Source organism: Schistocerca nitens, chromosome 5, assembly GCF_023898315.1.
Source record: "Schistocerca nitens isolate TAMUIC-IGC-003100 chromosome 5, iqSchNite1.1, whole genome shotgun sequence".
NCBI lineage: Eukaryota > Metazoa > Arthropoda > Insecta > Orthoptera > Acrididae > Schistocerca > Schistocerca nitens.
Window position 1 is genome coordinate 783,251,535 of NC_064618.1, and position 20,689 is coordinate 783,272,223.

The following is a 20,689-nucleotide window of genomic DNA, read 5'->3' on the forward strand; positions in this document are numbered from 1 at the left end:
CACAAAGTCATTTATCTTGGTATCAGCCTCTGATGTGCAGTGCACACGGGACCCAACACTTCTCAACTTCATGGTTCAAAGCTAGGAAGTTGCAGCCTAGCTTGTCACAGAACCTTCAAGTCTTCCAATTGATGAAATAGGAGGCTGTGATCAGTTCTGATCCTGCCTTTTGCAGGCAGTGCACTATCAATTGGATTATGGCACCTGTGGAAGTCCTGACTGGCTTAGAGTTTCAACTTGTCATTCATTTCCATCTGTTCCTTCTTTATAGTGTGTGCTCTGCTAGAGATGAAAAATGTCACCTCTTTAACACCATTCAGGTTGCTTTTAAGTCAAACTCCCTGCTGAATCTTTTTGTCCACAGGTGATGGTCCAGAAACAAACATGAAGACTCTGTAGTTTATATACGTGTGCTGATGAATGAGTGACATGTCGAACCTTTCAGACAATGTGTAAATTGTTTACAAATAGTATAATTAGTATTGTTTCTTTTTGTGAAGATGAAGGAATACGTCCTGATTAGTTATATGATCTAACCATTTAATCTACAACGTTCTTCAGTGGTACCACATTTACAGAGCTTCTGTTCTCTTCTTGTCTGAACAGTTTATCATCCATGTTTTACTTCTGTACAAGATACACTCTTGACAAATACCTTCAGAAAAGACTTCCTAATATTTAAAATTATATCTGTTGTTAACAAATTTCAGAAATGCTTATCAACACATGTGACAGAGGAAGCACCAACTTGTCAGCATCTGAGGCAGAAGCAAATACATCAAGATAGATGGACTTGTGAACAGGAAAATACATGTGATCAGAGGCTTTTCCGGTGTTTGTGTTGTTTCCAGGGCTCTCGGGTGTCCAGCCGGATGCGATCGTTGAAGTCCCATAATATTCCATCAGAACCACCTGATGATGGCGGAAAGGTTATTCGCCGAAATATCGTGGGACTTCAACGATCGCATCCAGCTGGACACTCGAGAGCCCTGGAAACAGAAAAATACATGTCGAATTTCAGGGCTGATGATTTATGAATAGTTGGACCATTAAGAGGAAAGAAAACACACTAGCTCAGTCAGAAATCTTTCTGAAAATGAGGTGGAAGCAACAATAAATGTGACAGGTTTTACATGTACTAGTCTCTAGTCCTTAGTTTCCATTTCAAGTTTTAATTTCTCCTGATGAAGGAGCTACCTTCAAGTCACTCTGTTCATGTGTCTGACAGCCTTTCTGTAAATGTACATACCAAAGTAACTGTTAAATAGTAGTAAACATCTTACTTCAGTACTTCAATAATAGGTATTTTATCTTTAATTTTGTATTGTATGCTAAATTAGAAATAAGACAAGTTCGTATTATTATAAGACATCCATTTACTGTAGACTACATTTATCTAAAATGAGTCCATACACAGAAAACTCTGTGCAAGTAGGAGATGGCAGGCAGAAAATTCTGATAAAATTACAATGGTAGCTAGTCAAGCAACCAATAATTAAAATATAATCATGTCAAAGAATTATCAAAATGGATTGCATTGTTATTCATGCAAATTTTCTGTTGTGCATGAGTGAAAATTTAGAGATCAACATGAACACTTTCAGCAGTGCTGGTGGTGTTGGGCAACTGAATCTTCAATTTTTTATTTATTCAGATGAGACCTGATTGAGGCTATCCATGTATGTGAACTCACAGAACAAGTACCATTAATCACCAAAAAAATTTTAACAGCTGTAGCATAATGTTAAGATTGGGCCAATTTTACTTTGGCTACTCTGTATAACATGTTGCTTACAGTAGTATGATTGTATACATATAAAGGGCACACTCATTGGAGGTAAGCACACATTTTGTAATTCTAGAATCAGTAACTGTAAACACGCATGAACAGATGCATGCATGCATGCTGCATGCACACACGCATGAATGCACACACACACACGCACACACACACACACACACACACACACACACGCACACACACACACACACACACACACGCACACACACAAGAACACACGCACACACACATAAGAGAAATTAACTTGCTTACCATATGCTGACTGATGGGAAAGCAGGTCCCCAATCCCAAGAGAAAGATGACTGCATTTTACGCAAAAAATTTACATGGCATTCTCCATGATATTCATCTGGTACACACTCAGGTGGTACAATATAATCTTCTGCCGTAAAATATTCCAAGGCTGATATCACTGCAGACTGAAATCTCACTTCAAGAATGTTTTCTCCCTCCTGTAGTCAGAAGACAGTCCTTATTACCAAATTCAAAATTTTGGACTGATATTATTAAGTGCTCATGAGTGGTAGCAACAGTTCATGAAGAGACATTTGTGGGAATTAGATTTATTAGAAATTTTATTCAATAAATATGTAATACTGTGAAATCATTCACTCACATTCTGGGAGGGGGAGGGGGGAGTAGTAGTAGTAGTAGTAGTAGTAGTAGTAGTAGTAGAAGAAGAAGAAGAAGAGAGAGGGGCAGAGGGGGAGAATAGCAGTATGGAATTAAAATAGAACCTAAAATCTATTTCTAGCTCAAATGTCTTTTGGAATTTACTGCATTTTTTATATGTATATTTCGCAGAATTAAACAAAAGTGCAAGGTGGAAAGAATGAAAATTTCCTTAACTGTGAACACAGAACAACAATGATGGAATCCTAAGCAGCTGAAAACGAGCGGAAATATGTAAGGGCTCTTTGAAATTAAAGCAAAAGAATTTATGAGGGTTGACAGAAAAGTAATGCCTCCACCTCGGTAACTCTTCAACAGTTGGTAGCATTGGTACACGGTAGGTACTGGCTTGTTCCATAGCCTCTTCTCTACAGGTCCAGTTGCTGGGAAGCCTTAGCATTTAATGGTGTTGTTGTTACAGTGTAAAGTATGCAACCGTGTATAGACGGTCAGTCAATGTGACAGCAGAAGGTGTCACTCCAAAGGAGATTCATCAGAAAATGAAAGCAGGTTATGACGATTGTGTTGATGTGAGTACCGTGCATCATTGGGAGAGTAAGTTTAAAGATGTTGAGGCAGGAAAATCTGACCTTTGTGATGAACAAAGAGTTGGATGTCCTGTGACAGCAACCGAACAGTGACAGTGTTAATGAACTACACCACACTCATTTTCATTCTAATGCCTCAGTGTGTATTGACATTCCATGTGCAATGTACCAAATTATAGACACCCTCCAGAGTACACCAACTGCTGACAATTGCCGCCATATATGATTGCCTTCCATTGCAGAGAACCGATATTTATGGGTTACTGTGGACAAATCCATCCTACAAGTGACCTTCCTGTGCCAGACCATTTTTTCCATAGCTTAAGTCTGAACTTTACTTTCCGTGCAATACCATACATCACCTGGGTGACGTCACACTTGTTACGGCCACGCTGCAACCTGCATCACGTCATCACGATGATGTCACATCAACAACAGCCTTGCTGTGCTCCATGCTATGCCTGCCATGTGATGTCACTCAACAGGCAGGCACACCATGTCTACCTGCAACCATGCAGGGTTTTCACATCTCATGATCACAGCATATCAGTATGGTAAGCCTGACCTCAACTATGACCCATGCACTGCGGGAGCACAAAGAGTACCTACAACAGCTGCCGTGTTGGGTGACCTACACTGATGCACCATCCACCATGATTGCCACCAACCAGAACTGTCCACCATACCACATTCCTTGGTACGCCACTACTAAGCTGTCCTTCATGACGCCAAAGCATCAGCCATGGCAAGTGCCGCATCCCGTGATAATCGATCATGACACCTGCATTACCGACACATCAACAGTGATTACCCCACCATGATGCCAGCTGCTGCCTCTATCAGCACCACCAAATGGTGCTCATGAAACCACACAATGTACTTCATGTGATTGCAACAACTTCATACTGGTCCCATCTCCTCACCACCAAGCAGATTATAACTGACCACACACCAAGGTACATTTGTCACTGCTACAAATAGATTTCCCACAAGTATGGTTCATACTCTGTGAGTGCATGCTGCAGTCGGCCAGGATCACAGACGACCATGGCAAGTTTTTGGTGCTTTTGAACCACCTTCACACCAACACCAATCTTACCACTGACCTCCTATTGCATGCACAAACCACTGGCAGATACAAAACAGAATTATGCTCATACCACAGTGCCTGTCACGTTCACCTGAACAATAACTCCACTTAGCCATCACTGAGACGTCGCTGGGCCATGATATCCCATCAGTGCTCTGGTGCAGGTTGCAATTCCGAATTGACACAAACCTCTTATGAGATCATCCTCTATGGTCACTATGGCTTCTCAAGCTGCCTGAAAACATAATCACGTCCATGCTAATGCATGGGGACAAACTGCTGGTAACCCCATTACACCTTACTGACCGAATGATTGTCCCCACGCAACATCATGTCTCGATAAACAATCACATCAGCTCTGGCAGTATTCACTGTGCAGTGCCTGGTCTACTGACAGTTGCTGAGCTGCTCTCACTTCAGCTGAGCCCTTCCATGCCATACTTGCAGCAGCCTCACAAGACTCCACTGTAGCGATGCACCAACAGTCAGATACCACGACGGACCCAAGCACTGTGTTTGTAGGGGAATATAAACAACCACCTGCTGCACTCACACCCAGCTGTTGACCCATGCATAATCATCTAAACAACTCACGTGGCCAGAACATTGCTCCTACTTGGCCATACTGCCCCTGCTGGTCTGCTGGTTCAGCGCACCCTTCAGTGCTGATGCATGCCGCAGTCATTGACCCTGGAGCTACCCAAACTAATACAGTGGCCTTATACAGATGCATCAGGTTGCTCCCCTGCTTCAAGCCGTCTCACTATGAAACATGACAACACTCATCATATCCCGTGTCTACATTCTAATGGCATGTGGCTCTTCGTCTACAACAACTGTCTTAGAGTTTACTTCCTAGTCAACATGGGCACTGATGTTAGCATGCTGCCATCTCAGCTGGCACCTGGAAAATGTACACTATCTGCTATACAACTACACATGATGAATGATTCAGTGATTCCCATGATAGGCACAGCTTCTGTCACAGTTCAACTGGACAACCATACCCCTCACCCATGGACATTTTTCGTGGTTGATGCCATAGAGCCAGTGTTGGGCACAGATTTTTTGAGGCATTGTAATCTTCTGCTGGACATGGGTAGAGCCTTAATAATACATCATGACTGCCACATGCCGGTCAGTCCAGTAAAAAGTGACAACCCACAGATGGACGAGACTCCACCACCTGCTCCTCCTACCTCTGAAACAAGACTGAAACTGGCATTACCAGGCATTGTTTGAGGAGTTTAAAACCATGACTACTGTGTACACCAACCTATGCTGCACCAATGCTATCACATGAGCAGCTAACAAACACATCTGCAACTGCTGCTGCAAGGTCACGGCACAACTGCACATCACACAGCAACAGCTGTTGTTGCACCAGCAACAATGAGAGATGCCCGACTGAGATGCCACCAGGCCTTGAGAACCACATGTCAGACCAGTGCCTCTTACTTCTGGTGATGATGCTCCTGTGAGTGGACGTCGCAAAAACAGTGATATTGCTCTCATGAGTGGGTTGCGTGTAAACAATGATATCGCCTCTGCGAGCAGATCGTGTGCCTCACATGCTCCTCCACATCAGCATCACAAAAAGATTAACATCGTATGCAAGAGTACTGTACACAGAATTAATACTACACTGATCTGACACCAGCCCCACTGCCTTGCCCCTCATAAACTAAAGGTGGCCAAGGCCACGATCAAGGAACTGTTGACCCCTTACATGAGGGCAACATCAGGCCATCAGACAGTGCATTGGCCTCACTGACTGCTATGAGAATGAAAAAAGATAAAACGTGGTGCCTGTGCGGGGACTATAGACATTTTAATGCATGCCCCATCACTGATAGTTACCTCGTGCCCAATGCTGAGGAGTTCTCCCAGGAACTGGCTGGTGCAACCATCTTTACTGTGATAGACTGCAAAAGAGCTTATTCGCAGATCCCAGTGGCAACAGAGGACATCCCAAAGATGGCAATAATTACACCATTTGGCCAATATGAATTCCTCTTTATGCCCTTCAGACTAAAGAACATAGCACAGACTTGGCCATGATTCATTGAAGGCTTGTTTTTTACCATGCACTTTTGCTGTTACTTGGACGATGTAATTATCTTCTCAAAAACAGCTGATGATCATGAGAAACACCTCCAAGCAATATTCAAAAACTAGCAGAGCATGGTGTTGTGGTCAACGAGGACAAATACCAACTCCGGAAAAAATGTGTTACTTTCATAGGCCACCTCATTGATGCTTCGGGCATCTGCCACACTCTGGAAAAGATAGACCAAATGAGTAACCTACCACCCCTGATGGACTATCAAGAGTTGTACTGTTTTTTAGGGGTTAATTAATTTTTACTGACAACACCTCCCCCATCCCACAAAAAAAACTTCTGCCACTCACAGAGTCACTCTTCAGCAAGAAGGCAAACATAAGCTCACTTGGACTCCTGATATGCAAGCAGCTTTCGAGAACATCAGTACTGAGCTTGTGCAGACCACCACCCTCGCACTCCCATCGCTGGATGCCCATATGGTTATAATGGCTGATGCCAGCGACCTGGTGATTGGGGCAGTGCTACAACAGGAAATCACTGTTGCAACCCAATTCCCATGGTTTTTCTCACGGAAACTTAGTGACTCCTAAAATGTGTTCAAACTTCAACTGTGTGCTTTTGGCAATATAGGAGATGGTCCAATACTTCTGAGATGACATTGAGGGCTGGCCGCTTATTATCTACTCAGACAACTGACCTCTGGCTGACACTATTAAAAACCCGCCAGCCATTACCTCCCCTCAATGATTCTGCCACCTGGACTCAATTTCACAATATATTACGGACGTCCATTATGTACGGGGAGCAGAAAACACGGTAGTTAACTACCTCTCATGACTCACCGCAGCATACCTTGACTTCGACCAACTAGTGGAGGCACAAGCAACTCACACTGACCTTCAAAACCTGTTATCTGGACATACAATGGGCCTCCAGCTCAAGAAGTGAACCATCACATGGACAACCAAACTAGTTTGGCACAACAAATCTCATGGTAGGCAATGATCAGTCATCCCACAGAACTTCAGGAAGACAGTTTTTGACCCCCTCTGCACTTGCCTCTCCTGGAGTATGTCCGACACTGAAACTCATAATAGAACACATTGTTTGGACTAACATTAAATGGGACTACACTGTTTGAAAGAGAGCCTGCATCCAATGCCAGCAGGCCAAGACAGGATGCCATGCCTAACCACCCTTTGGGAAATTCCCCATCCTGAAGGACTGTTTCCATCATGTCCACATAGACCTAGTGGGGTCACTCCCAGATTCAAATGGATACAAGCACATCTTATCAACCATAGTCAGGACAACTCAATGGGTGGAGGCCACACCACTGACTGATATCAGCCAACACTGTCACCCAAGCTTTCATCACACTATGGATAGCACGCTTCGGCTGCCCTGAGTCCCTGACAACTGACCAGGGCTGGCAGTTTGAGTTGGCCCTGTTATTTGAGATCTGCCATCTCTGTAGGTGCCACCAGTTCCACACGATAGCCTACTATCCTCAATCCAACGGACTTACAGAACAGTGGCACTGCACCCTCAAGATAGCGCCACGAACAGGAGTAGATGGAGGCCCTCCTCTGGGTGCTGCTGGACATACAAGCTGCCTAAAAAGATTATATGGATTCCTCGCTGGCAGAGGTGCTCTATGGGGAACTGATCACCCTCCCAGCAGAGTTCATATCACAAACCACCGACCCTGTGGACGTTAACCTGCCGGACCTAGTAAAATGCATCCCACCACCGTCACACCATGCCAAACCATCTTTGTGCACAAGGACTTCCAATCGTGTACACATCATGGTCAGGACTGATGCCGACACACTTGCCCTCCACCCTGTGTACAGTGGCCCATACAGGGTGTTGAAATGGAGGCCAAAAACTCTTGATATCTGTTGAAATGGAGGCCAAAAACTCTTGATATCTTGCAAGCTGGAAAAAGGACAACTGTGTCACTGAACTGCCTAAAACTGGCGTGGACTTTAGCAGAGACATATAGTGTTTACCCTCCACTGGCCCCAGCTCCAGCCCCTCGAGCCAATTTACAGTTGGCCTAGACCTGTGAGACTACCTCCCAGAAGACATTTCTGTAACACTGCAGCCTCATTACTTGTGGTTATGGCCAAATCTGACAATGGACAGTCGGGCTATAGCATGGTCTTGAGGTCATTAGAGCATACAATGCCCCTTTTGCCTACAATCAAAACAACAGGTCTGAAATCCATTCTTCCTTCGTATGGCTGTCTGCTCATGTAAGCCTCAGGGCACTCCATAATGATGACTGACACCCCAGACACTGCCGCTGGTGGACCGACAACCTCACCAAGACCAGACGACACACCACCAGCCACCAACACCTCAATGGACACTGCTAATACCTCATCAGCACCGCCACTGATGTCACAGGCTGGCCACCCTTTACAGCTGCCCAGGCACCTGGTGGACCTTGCCATCACCAACAGGACAATGCATCATGACGTACACCAGTCACTGTGCTCCGCACTTGCAGGGGGGAGGGGGGTGGAGGGGGGATGGGGGGAGGGGAGGGGGAGGGCTCTACCCACCAATAATATCGTTGCCCTACCGCAGCAACAACAACTGTATCTTTGCCATATCAGTTGTCTGTAGTACACACTCTATGCTATATGTGATGTGTATATGCTGTGTGAATAAAAGTATTCATAGTCAGTGATGGGAGTGCAAATGGTTATTTATTGTTGTAATTATCATGCCTGCTCCCCACTATGAATAAGTTCTTCATGTAGGGAATGTGGAAACTGAGTGATTAGAGGTGTTTTGTGCATAAAATGGGACTTCTGGTTACATGAAAAGTGTGTGAAAGCAAATATGAAATTTATCAGTTATGAATTTCTGTGGACATGCCATGGCTGTTTACATGATGAAACGGCCAATGTTTTAAGTGAAGTGGACGCAAAAAACAAAATTATAAAGCTACTTCAATGTGATATTGAAACAATAAAAACAGAATTATTCACTATAAAAAAAGAGAATGATTGATATGTGAAAACCAGTCCTGTGTGTATGAAATACAACAAACTGAAAAGCAATATGGCAAAAATACATTTATGCCTATGAACACTATAAACAACAAAACATCCATCATTTCTGAAGTCACAATAAGCACAGCATGCCAAAAATCTGTAGATAAATATGAATGGAAGATGGTGACATACAATAAAAGAAAATAGAACACCACGGTTAAGCAAAGGAATGAAAATGAGTTTCTAATAATTGGTGACTCACTGCTGAAAAATATTTCTGTCCCCAACTACAAAATCAATGTCAGACTGGGTATTAAAATGCAACAACTGTCCCCAACTACAAAATCAATGTCAGACTGGGTATTAGAATGCAACAACTAACAAATATTTTAAAAACATGGAAAAGTCAGAGCAAACGAATACAAAACTGGATTCTGGAACTAAGACTAATTACAGTGGTGTCATTATATGCTTTGAAACAAATTCAGTAAGAAGCACCAGTGACAAAGAAATTATTAACGAAACAAAAAATATGAATCGCTCGGCAAGAAGTATCTGTTCATGATCCCGGCTGATACTTAGCAAAATCATAAAAAGAAGATCAGTGAGTGTCAAATATACCTCCAAAATGAACTATGCCATCAAAGAACAGTGTGATTGTCTTGCTGCTGTTTTCATAGACCCAAAAAAATTTCTGAGTGAAAACTGCCTCAGAAAGGATGGTATGTATTTAAACTGATTAGGGTCTGTAAACCTCAGCAGAATGTTTGCAGAAGTCTGCAAAATAATCAGAAGAAAGGGAAACTAATATGGTCTGATGGGGGTGAAAAACCAATTGCTGCAGTGGAAAAAGCAAAAAATAAGCAACACACAAAAAAGGAGGGACTACAGAATATGCTCTCAGAAGGCAGCCCACAACATGGAAGTCAACAAAAGAAAAGTTATATAAAAGTACTACATCAGAATATTCAGTACGTTGGTAACAAGAAATGAGAAGCTGAAGTAGTCCTAAGTGAAATGCAACCAGATATACTATATATTAGTGAACATAGTCTAACTTAAACTCAGACAGCTAATTTGACAATAAAGGACTATATCTTATCCAGTTATATATGTAGTTCTAAACATACAGGTGGTGGAGTTTCCACTTACATTAAAATAGAAAACAGCCCCTAAAGACTGCAAACAGTAAAGGTGTGAGATTACCTATAGCTAGAGAAAAAGACTTTGAAATTACTGGGGTAGTGACTGATGACTTTAGATTGTATTGTATGTACAGAACAACAAGTGACAAGATTAGCAACTTTCCAAAAAATGGCCAACTTACTACTAAGAATGAATATGAGGAAAAACATCATTATATGTGGAGACTTCAGTGTTGACTGAGAAAAGGATCAAAACCAAGAGAAGATTTTGAAGAATTGTTGATACAATACAATACAGAGGCAACAACAATAGGTCTAATTATGAGTCATGTGCAGTCCAAATAAATATCTGATCATCATGGACAGCTGATCTACTTCTACAGAACTAAGAAAATAATAGCTGAACCAAGACAAACAACCAAAGAAATCAGGAACATCAATGAACAAAATATTAACATCCCTAAAACAATATTATCCAGAGAAACCTGGAATGAAGCCCTACAGACACAGAATGTAAATGAAATATTTGATTCATTTATTACAACAATTAAACACCATTTTATTGTAGCATTCCCTAAAGTAATGAGACAATAAAAGATGCAGGATCAGAAAAAGTGGATTACCAGTGAAATAATAGAACTGCAAAGGAAGCTGTATGATCTGAGGTGGAGAGGAGAAGCTGAAAATTATAAAATGCTACAAAAACGCATAGAAAAATAATATGAGAGGCAAAACCATGAGCAATTAATACTACCATAATGAACTCAAGAAACAAGACAAAGGCTACTTGGAACACAATTAATGGTGAAACACAGGAAAAAGCTGGATCAAACAAAGAAACCGATATCAGGTCAATGAAAATAAACAACACACTGATTACAGATGGTAGAGAAATAGCTAACATACTCACTGATAACTATATAAATGTGGAAGAGAACTTAAACCTGGAAAGAAATAATCCCCAAAAGAAGGTTACTAAGTTACCACAAAAATCAAGCAGAACCATGCTCTTGACTCCAGTCACATAAGATGAACTGAGGAAAAATATACAGAAACTGAAATCCTAGAAATCAGCTGGTGATGATGAAATATCAAATCATGTAATAAAGCAAGTAAATGAGCAAATAATCTCACCATTGCTGGACATAGAAAACTGCTCTCTCAGAGATGGAATTTTTCCAGAAAAACTGAAGATAAGCAGGATGTACAAGAAAGGGGATAAGGATGACCCCAAGAACTACAGGCTTGTTTCACTTATATCAGGTTTTTCAAAAATCCTAGAAATTTTTATGTATAATAGATTAGTTGATTATGATATCTGGACTAATACAACATTCTCACACCATCACAGCATGGTTTCAGGAATGCTAGCTCTACAGAATCAGCAACTGTCAGTCTGACAGAATATATTATATGGTCCTTAGACGAAAAAAAAGTTGTATTTCTGGATCTCTCGAAAGCATTTCACACTATTGATCATGAAATACTGATAAGAAAATTGGAAAACTATGATATTTGAGGGCAAGCATGGAAGTGGATAGAATCATATCTATGCAACAGGAAGCCACATGTATCAATAAGGGATGCATATCAGTCAGAAACCAAAACTACCAAATACGGAATGCTGCAGGGATCGGTAATGGGGCCATTACTGTTTAATCTGTTTGGTAATGACATAGGTGTTGAAGAGAAAGAGAAGAAAATATTGTATGCAGATGACATGACAATGCTGAACAATGACCAAACTGTGACACAGTTTGAGAGAAGAGCATACATATCTACAAACACCACAGAGCAATGGCTCCTGGAAATGGACTTGTTATAGACCTAAAGAAGTCTATGTATCCAGTGTTCAGAAATTAAAGAGAAGGCTGAGCACATGGGTTTAGAGTGAATGAAACAAGACTAGAAGTAGAATCCACTAGATTCTTAGGCATTACTGTGAATAGCAAGCTGAAATGAAACCAACATATTAATTCTGTCTCTAAGAAACTTAGTTCCATCATATTAATAATGAGGCAGCTTGCACATTACACAGACAAACAGATTTTGTGCTCAGTATACCATGGACTCTTCAAACCATACTTGCAGTATGGAGTGGTAGTGTGGGAAAATGCAAACATTTAAGAAATAAAAAGGATTTTCACATTACAAAAAGCAGTCAGAATCACATAAAGAAGAAAGATTGCTTGAAAGACTAGGCATTTTAACTTTTTCCACCTTGTACATATATAAAACTGTACCATATGTCATAAAAGATAGTGGAGAGTGGACTACAAATACTAGTGTACACACCCACAACACATGGAGGAAGAATGATGAACGAAGCATACCCCACCAACTGACAATGCTTGAAAAAGGACCCCAGTACACATGTACCAAATTACTAAGAAGTCTGGCTAAAACACTGCATGACAATGAACATGACACTAAGTTTTCAAATAACCTAAAAGGCTTTCTGGTGGAAAAGAAATTTTACGGTATTGGTGAGTACTGCTCACATTAAATTTGTAAATATTGTTAATTGTAATCAATGATGCTAGAACAGTTAGAAAGTATGTGATAATGAAGGGTTTTGTATTTTTGACATGTCCTATATTACATGTGCATTCACTGTACACCATATAATCCTACAGGATCAAATAAAATCCAGTTGAATTCAATCAGAGTATAGAACTCCTTTGTGAATTGCAGAGTTCATCCTAAATTGACTCTTTCTATTACGATTAAGGTGTATATACACATACACACATCAAAAAAAGTTTTGCATCACCTCAGTTCCTAGAGTTCCAGAACATGTACAGAAAATTGAACTAGAGATCAACATAAACATCACATCCACCATTGTTATTGCTCATGAAAACCATACATTGCATGTTGTACCACCATACAGTGAGAGTTTCAGAGGTGGTGGTCCAGACTGCTGTACACACCAGTACTTCTAATACCCAGTGGCAAGCCGGCCGCGGTGGTCTCGCGGTTCTAGGCGCGCAGTCCGGAACCGTGCGAAAGCTACGGTCGCAGGTTCGAATCCTGCCTCGGGCATGGATGTGTGTGATGTCCTTAGGTTAGTTAGGTTTAAGTAGTTCTAAGTTCTAGGGGACTGATGACCACAGCAATTGAGTCCCATAGTGCTCAGAGCCATTTGAACCATTTGAACCCAGTGGCAAGTCTTCTTGCATTTGTGCATGCCTGTATTCATTGTGACATACTATCCACAGGTTCATCAAGGCACTGTTGGTCCAGATTGTCCCACTCTTCAAAGGCGATTCGGTATAAGTCCCTCAGAATGGTTAGTGGGTCATGTCATCCATAAACAGCCCTTTTCAATCAAGTCATTCACAAGATGTGTACGATGGGGGCACGAATTGTCATCCATGAAGATGAATGCCTCGCCAGTATGCTGCTGATATGGTGGTACTACGGCACCTTCCTTGACCACCAGCAGCATACGTTGGCCCCACATAATGCCACCCCAAAACAGCAGGGAACCTCCACCTTGCTGCACTCACTGGACAGTGTGTCTAAGGCATTCAGCCTGACCGGGTTGCCTCCAAACACACCTCTGACAACTGTCTGGTTGAAGGTATATGTGACACTCATCGGTGAAGAGAACGTGATGCCAATTCTGAGCGGTCCATTCGACATGTTGTTGGGCCCAACTGTACCAAACTACATAGTGTCGTGGTTGCAAAGATGAACCTCACCATGGACATCGGGAGTGAAGTTGTACATCACTTGTGCACAGTTTGAGTCATAACATGACGTCCTGTGGCTGCACAAAAAGCATTATTCAACATGGTGGTGTTGCTGTCAGGGTCCCTAGGTAGTGGTCAACCACTGCAGTAGTAGCCCTTAGGCAGCCTGAGCAAGGCATGTCATTGACAGTTCCTCTCTCTCTGTAGCTCCTCTGCGTCTGAACAACATTGCTTTGGTTCCCTCTGACACACCTGGACACTTCCCTTTTGAGAGCCCTTCCTGGCACAAAGTTACAATGTGGCCGTGATTGAACCATGGTATTGACCGTATAGGCACGGTTGAAATACAGACAACACAAGCTGTGTACCTCCTTCCTGGAGGAGTGACTGGTACTGATCGGCTGTCGGACCTCCTGCCACTAATAGGCACTGCTCATGCATGGTTGTTTACATCTTTGGGTGGGTTAGTGACATCTCTGAACAGTCAAAGGGACTGTGTCTGTGATACGGTGTCCACAGTTAATGTCTGTCTTCAGGAGTTCTGGGAACCAGGGTGATGCAGAACTTTTCTTGATGTGTGTATTGGTGCATAAGTGTAATGGTTCATAGGTCCTGGAGGTACTACTGCACAATGTTCCATTTTCAGCTTCACACAGTATTCTTATTGATTGATTTAGGATTAATACTTTTTTACCTTAGCTGCAGTGTCCCAGAAGATTGTGACATAGGACAACATGTAGTGAAAGTATTAAAAGTGATTGTATACTAGCAATCATGTCTGCAAGGCACCAAAATAAGAAACACTTCTACATGAATACTGGGCATAACTGCACTTTCTGATTAGCTTATCCACATGCTGGTGCCACATCAGATAATTATCCATTTAGGTGCCGAGGAATCAACCGAAAGAAACTCCAGGTTGGAATATTAACAATATTAAGAAAAGGATAGATTACCACTCACAGTAAAGATGACCCATTGAGGTTTGGACAGGCACAAGGGAAAGACTGTTACACATCATAACTTTTGGCCAAAGCTTTCTTCAGCAAAGAAAACATACGCACATTCACACAAGCATGCACACCTCCTGCACACATGACACATATGACAGGCAGCTCTGACTGAAAAGCGACCATCAAATGAATAGCAATCTAAAGTGGGGTGGGGAAGGGGGAGGGATAGCAGGGTGTGGTTGGGGGGGGGGGGGGGGGGGAGAAAATGCTGCTTGGTGGAGCGTGTTATGCACAACATCGGGAGGTGGGATGGGGAGGAGAAAATGGTGAACAGAAAAGGGGAGAAACAGAAAAGGGGAGGAGCAGAAAAGGAGAGGAGCAGTGAAGGGAAAAGGGCAACACACAAAGAGGGTGAGTGAATGTGAAAAGGGAAGAGATGAGAGGACAAAGGGATGGGACGGGTTCGGTGGAGGCTCTGAGGACAGCAGGTTGCCATAAGTTGATGCCACGATAAATTTGAGGTTGGAGAACATGTTGTAAAACTAACTCCCATCTGTGCAACTCAGAAAAGCTGGTGGTGGAGGGGAGGATATGGATGGCCTATTCTTTGAAGCAGCCATTGAAATCAAGCATGTTATGTTTAGCTGCATGCTGTGCCACAGGGTGGCCTACTATGCTCTTGCCCACATTTTGGCAGTGGCGTTTTATCCTGGTGACAGCTGGCTGGTAGCCATATCAATAATAAGCTGTGCAATGGTCGCAGAAAAGCTGATATGTAGCATGACTGCTTTCACAGACAGTCAAGCCGTTAGTGGGCTAGTATAAGCCTATGATAGGACTGGAACAGGCAGTACTGGGTGGATGGATTGGACAGGTTTTGCACCTAGATCTTCCACAGGAATGTGATGTCTGTGGCAAGGGATTGGGATTGGGTGTGGCATAGGGCAGGACTAGGATGTTGTGGAGGTTGGGTCGGTGCTGGAACACCACTTTAGGAGGGATAGGAAGGATCGTGGGTAGGATGTCCCTCATTTCAGGGCATCAAGATAGGTAATCAAAGCCCTGACATAGGATGTGATTCATTTGCTCCTGTCTGGGTTGCTTTTTATTTTTTTATTTTGGGCAAGTGTGGTTTTCCAAACTATCTTATTTCTAAGTAGTTTTCAGAGACAGAATTTTGTTATGTTTTGCAGGATGTCTGGTTGCACACTCTACTAACAAGATCGTAACCATCCCAATAGACTGTTAGCTGTTTAAATTTTCCTCCAAAGATTACAGTATGACTGGGAAATACACGTACCAGGAAACTGAGGTTTCTCCAAATCTTTGGTTATGTCTGGAGGTGAATCAGGTGATGCACAGTAGGATCAAATTATAAGTTTATGCCCATGCCTGATACAAGTCTTGTCTGGTTAATCTTGCATGCAGTTTCAGTTTCTATCTCAGTAGACATGAAATCCTTTTCTACTGCAACTGCACCACCTCCATATACTATTAGCCAATCCTTTCAATATGAGGTTAAATTTTCACCAATCGTCTCACTACTATCAATTTTGGTTTTTGATAAACTTCTGTGCCTAGTATTATGTGGGCTCCACTGCTTTTTAGGAGCACTTCAAGTTCTGGCACTTTGTTTCACATACCTCAGCAGTTAACAAATAAAAATTTAGTACTCTCATCTATAGGGGACATTGGTTGGGGTGGGGGAGGGGTGGGGGTGGGGGAGGGGTGGGGGTTGGGGCAGTACATTTCTTTCAATGTTACTCATAATTCTGGGCGCTATACAGCTATTGATATATGGCTTGTATGGTGAATGGCCTAACCTAAAAAGCCCATGTATGCATTCCACACAAAGTCATCTATTTTGGTATCAGCCTCTGATGTGCAGTGCACTCCTTTGATGCTGGCTGTTAGGGGTTTTGGTAAGATTGGAAGTGTGTAGAGAAATGGCACAGAAAATTTGTTTGGAATTAGGTTTGGGGCATAGTGCCTGCCTGTGTAGGTCTTTGTGGGACCTTCACCATACTGGGAAAAGGAGTTCTTGTCACTGCAGATATGCCATTCCTGAGAGACAAGGCTGTATGGGAAGGATTTTTTGGTGTGGAAGGAAAGGCAGCTGTGAAAATGCAGGTACTGTTGGTGGTTGATGGGTTTAATTCAAGTCCTGTCACCAGCTTATATTACGCCATCAAAGGCTGAGCCACCTGTGAAGGCAGCCATGTCACATACCAGCTCTGCTACATCAAATTGTACAGCTTTTTGTATGAGGGGCGTTTGAAAAGTCAATGCAAAAATGAAAACTACTTATGTGTTTGGGGTAAACATTTTTTTTTTCGACATAGTTTCCTTTTAGACTTATACACTTTGTCCAATGCTATTCTAATTTGTTGATCCCTGCTGAAAAATAGGAATTGTCCAAGTCTGTAAAATAGCTATTAGTTGCTGCAATCACCTACTCTCTTGAATAATATCTTTGTCCCGCCAGTCATTTCTTCAAATTGGGGAACAAATAGTAGTCCGAGGGAGCCAATTCTGGAGAATAGGGGATAAGATGGCGTCACTTATTGGTAAAGTGGTAAATCATTCCAGTTCAAATTACTAAAATAATGGTGTTAAGTGTTATGTATGTGGAGAAAATGTAACGCAGGTACTCCGTATGTGTGAAGAAGCTCAACAGTGGGTTCATTCAAATTGTGTTGTTGCACTCAGTTTAAATTACACTGCAATCAATAAAACGTGTTTGTGTAGTGATGAGTGCAAAGCCATTAATGAACTTTTCACGGCATGTGATGCAGGCATTGAACAATGTGGTGTTACAACATTAATGAATGATGTGTACCACCTAAAACCTGAAGTAAACAAACTAAAAAATGCCTTCTCAGTAGAAAAAACCAAGTCGGCAAACGTAAAAGCAGCGGACACTCACTTTGACCTACTTTGTAACATGTCCTACACACCTAAAAAGGCTCATCAGGCGAAAGTTTCTACAGATACTTTTCATATCAAATTAAGTAATAGATATCAGGTATTATCAAACAGTACTGTAGTGCAAAAAGAGAAAGTCATTGCGAATTCTCATGAATACCTTATGGCAAAAGGTCTCAATGAGAAACATTTAACTCATTCTGGCAGCAAAAAAAGTACTACTAGATTATATATTAGAAACAAATGTGATGATAAGGTGAACACTTTATTGCTGGGGAAAAATGACAGGGCTGAAAATCGGAAAGTAAATCAAGAAAATATTTACTTATTCTCAAACAGTCGTGGAAGAGGGCTAGCTGAAACACTGAAATAAAAAACGGAAAAGGTAAATGTTATGGGTCTAGTGAAACCAGGTGTGCCTCTGCATGTTGTTACAAAAGATATCCACAAATACAAAGACTCAGGTTCAAATAACTCATTTATAATAATAGCTGGAGCAAATGATGTTTACAAAAATGAAGTGAAACATGCAATAAGAGATCTGAAGAAAATGCTAGAGTGTGTGCCATCACTCAAAATAACTATTGTTAGTATTCCTGAGCAACATGACCTAACAAAAACATCTTGTGTAAATAAAGAAATAGAAATTACAAATTGTAAAATTGAGAAAATGTGCAAACTGTTCTGCAATGTGAGCTTTCTTAAAGCTGCCAGTCTAAGAGAAGACTTCACAACACATGGTATGCACAGGAACAGCAGTGGCAAATCTAGATTGTGTGACTTAACCTAAATCATTTCAATGAATCACAGTATCTACCAATAGCAGTAAGTATGGTGGAGCCTAATCTAGTATCACAGAGTGGTACAATTGCAGTGACTTCAGATAAATTGAGAAACAATTCAAGTAAAGAAATCGACATAGATGATTTGTCAAGCTCAGTTTCTACTACATCTACTGTCCCGTCAACAGTGGAAGTGTCATTAACTCTAGCTACAGTAACTACAGCACCGGAAACATTAACATTAACTGCAGCAGGATCAACAACTACCGTAGATCACAGTGCTCCATCAAAGCTACTGTAGTGTCACCAAGGCCTGCAGCAGTCTACAATCAAAAGAGGAGCTTGAGGCCTAGAAAACCTGCTCTACTCAATCAAGATTTTTTATGGTTTTGCAACAAAAAGGGGAAAACCATGACAGGTAAGTCAGTCAGAAATGACACTCAACAAAAGATCAATTATCTAATGAGCGTGTGCTAAAACTCACCCATCTTGAAACCTAGCAACTCACTTCCTCAGAAAGTCAATACTAAATGTGACAAACTGTGTATTTTCCATCAAAATATAAGAGAGCTAAGAAGTAAACTAGAACTGTTCACAATGAATATTAGTGACAGTAATACTATTGATAATGCCAATATCCTTTATTTTACCAAACACCATGTAAAGGAGGGTATCAATATACTGAATTTAGATTGCTTACATATTGCCTCTCACTTTTGTAGAAACAATGTGCAGAAGGGTGGTGTAATAATATATGTAAAAAAGAATATAATGTATAGATATCTAGAGCTCACAAAATATTGTTTTGATCAGCATTTTGAAGCTTGTGGTATAGAAATTAGCACCAAGACCCTGTCACTCATTGTAGTAACAGTGTATAGGGCCCCATCAGGGAAGCAATGTATGTTCTTTAAGAAACTCGAATCTCTTCTATTCCATATATATCAAAAAAATAAAAATACTGTAGTCTTAGGAGACTTTAACATTAACTTTCTAGATTATAATAGTAGTAGAGCTGACCTGCTACATATAATGAACACATACAACCTCACACCCATGGTAGACTTCCCCACAAGGGTTACGAACTACTGTTCAAGTCTTACAGATAATATTTTCATTGATGAGAATAGAAACACCAATGCAACAGTAAGACAAGTCCTAAATGTTCTTTCAGAGCGTGACAGCCGATTGCTAACTATCAATGATACTGTATTTACTCGAATCTAAGCCACACTCGAATCTAAGCCGCACCTGAAAAATGAGGCTTGAAATCAAGGAAAAAAAAATTTCCTGAACCTAAGCTGCACCTGAAATTTGGGACTCGAAATTCAAGGGGAGAGAAAAGTTTTAGGCCACACCTCCAAATCGAAACAAAGTTGTTGGTCCATTGTAATATGAGACACAATTTAGGTCGAATAGATGACGATATAGCTACAGTAGTTTGGTTCGAGTCGTAAGCTTAGCAGTTAAGCTTTACCAGGTAGCCACTGCTGTGCATCAGATGCTCTGTCTGTATTTATACGGTACCCTTCCTTTTTCACGTGCTTCGTCTGGTTTGCATTGATTGATCTAGTAAGTGCCGTTCTTTTTGTTATAGGTGTTTACGTCACTCTAAGCTGAAAATGCATTACTGTACTGTGTCATGCATTGTTTGTCGCATTCTGATAATGAGTGTTTACGGCCTGTCACCACTCACAGCTTGGCTTGCTTTTTTGCATGCTACCGCTGCTTACAATTAAAAAAAATGAGAGAGAAAATTGTCTTATTTGCGAAACAATGGCAAGAGACTGCTATTTGTTGTTACTTACACTGTTACTTTCTTTGATAATGATCAACAAGAACCAAACAATAGACTGCATATGATAGAAGATGTTCTGACTGAGAGTTTAGCGAAAATTTTTCTCCGCTTGAAAATCATTGCAGACGCCTCTTTAGTACATTACATTCTGCACAGAAATTAATGTCATCTTAGACTTAAAAATCTAGTCAACTGCCGTGC

General features: G+C 41.4%; 1 protein-coding gene across 1 annotated transcript in view; it reads right to left on the minus strand.

The window, feature by feature from the left end:
• Positions 1–20,689, minus strand: part of LOC126260229 (beta-mannosidase-like) — a 267,698-nt gene that overhangs the window by 154,355 nt on the left and 92,654 nt on the right. The window contains exon 4 of the mRNA XM_049957531.1: positions 2,054–2,253. Coding sequence (XP_049813488.1) covers positions 2,054–2,253 — 200 coding nt within the window. The remainder of the gene's footprint in view (positions 1–2,053; positions 2,254–20,689) is intronic.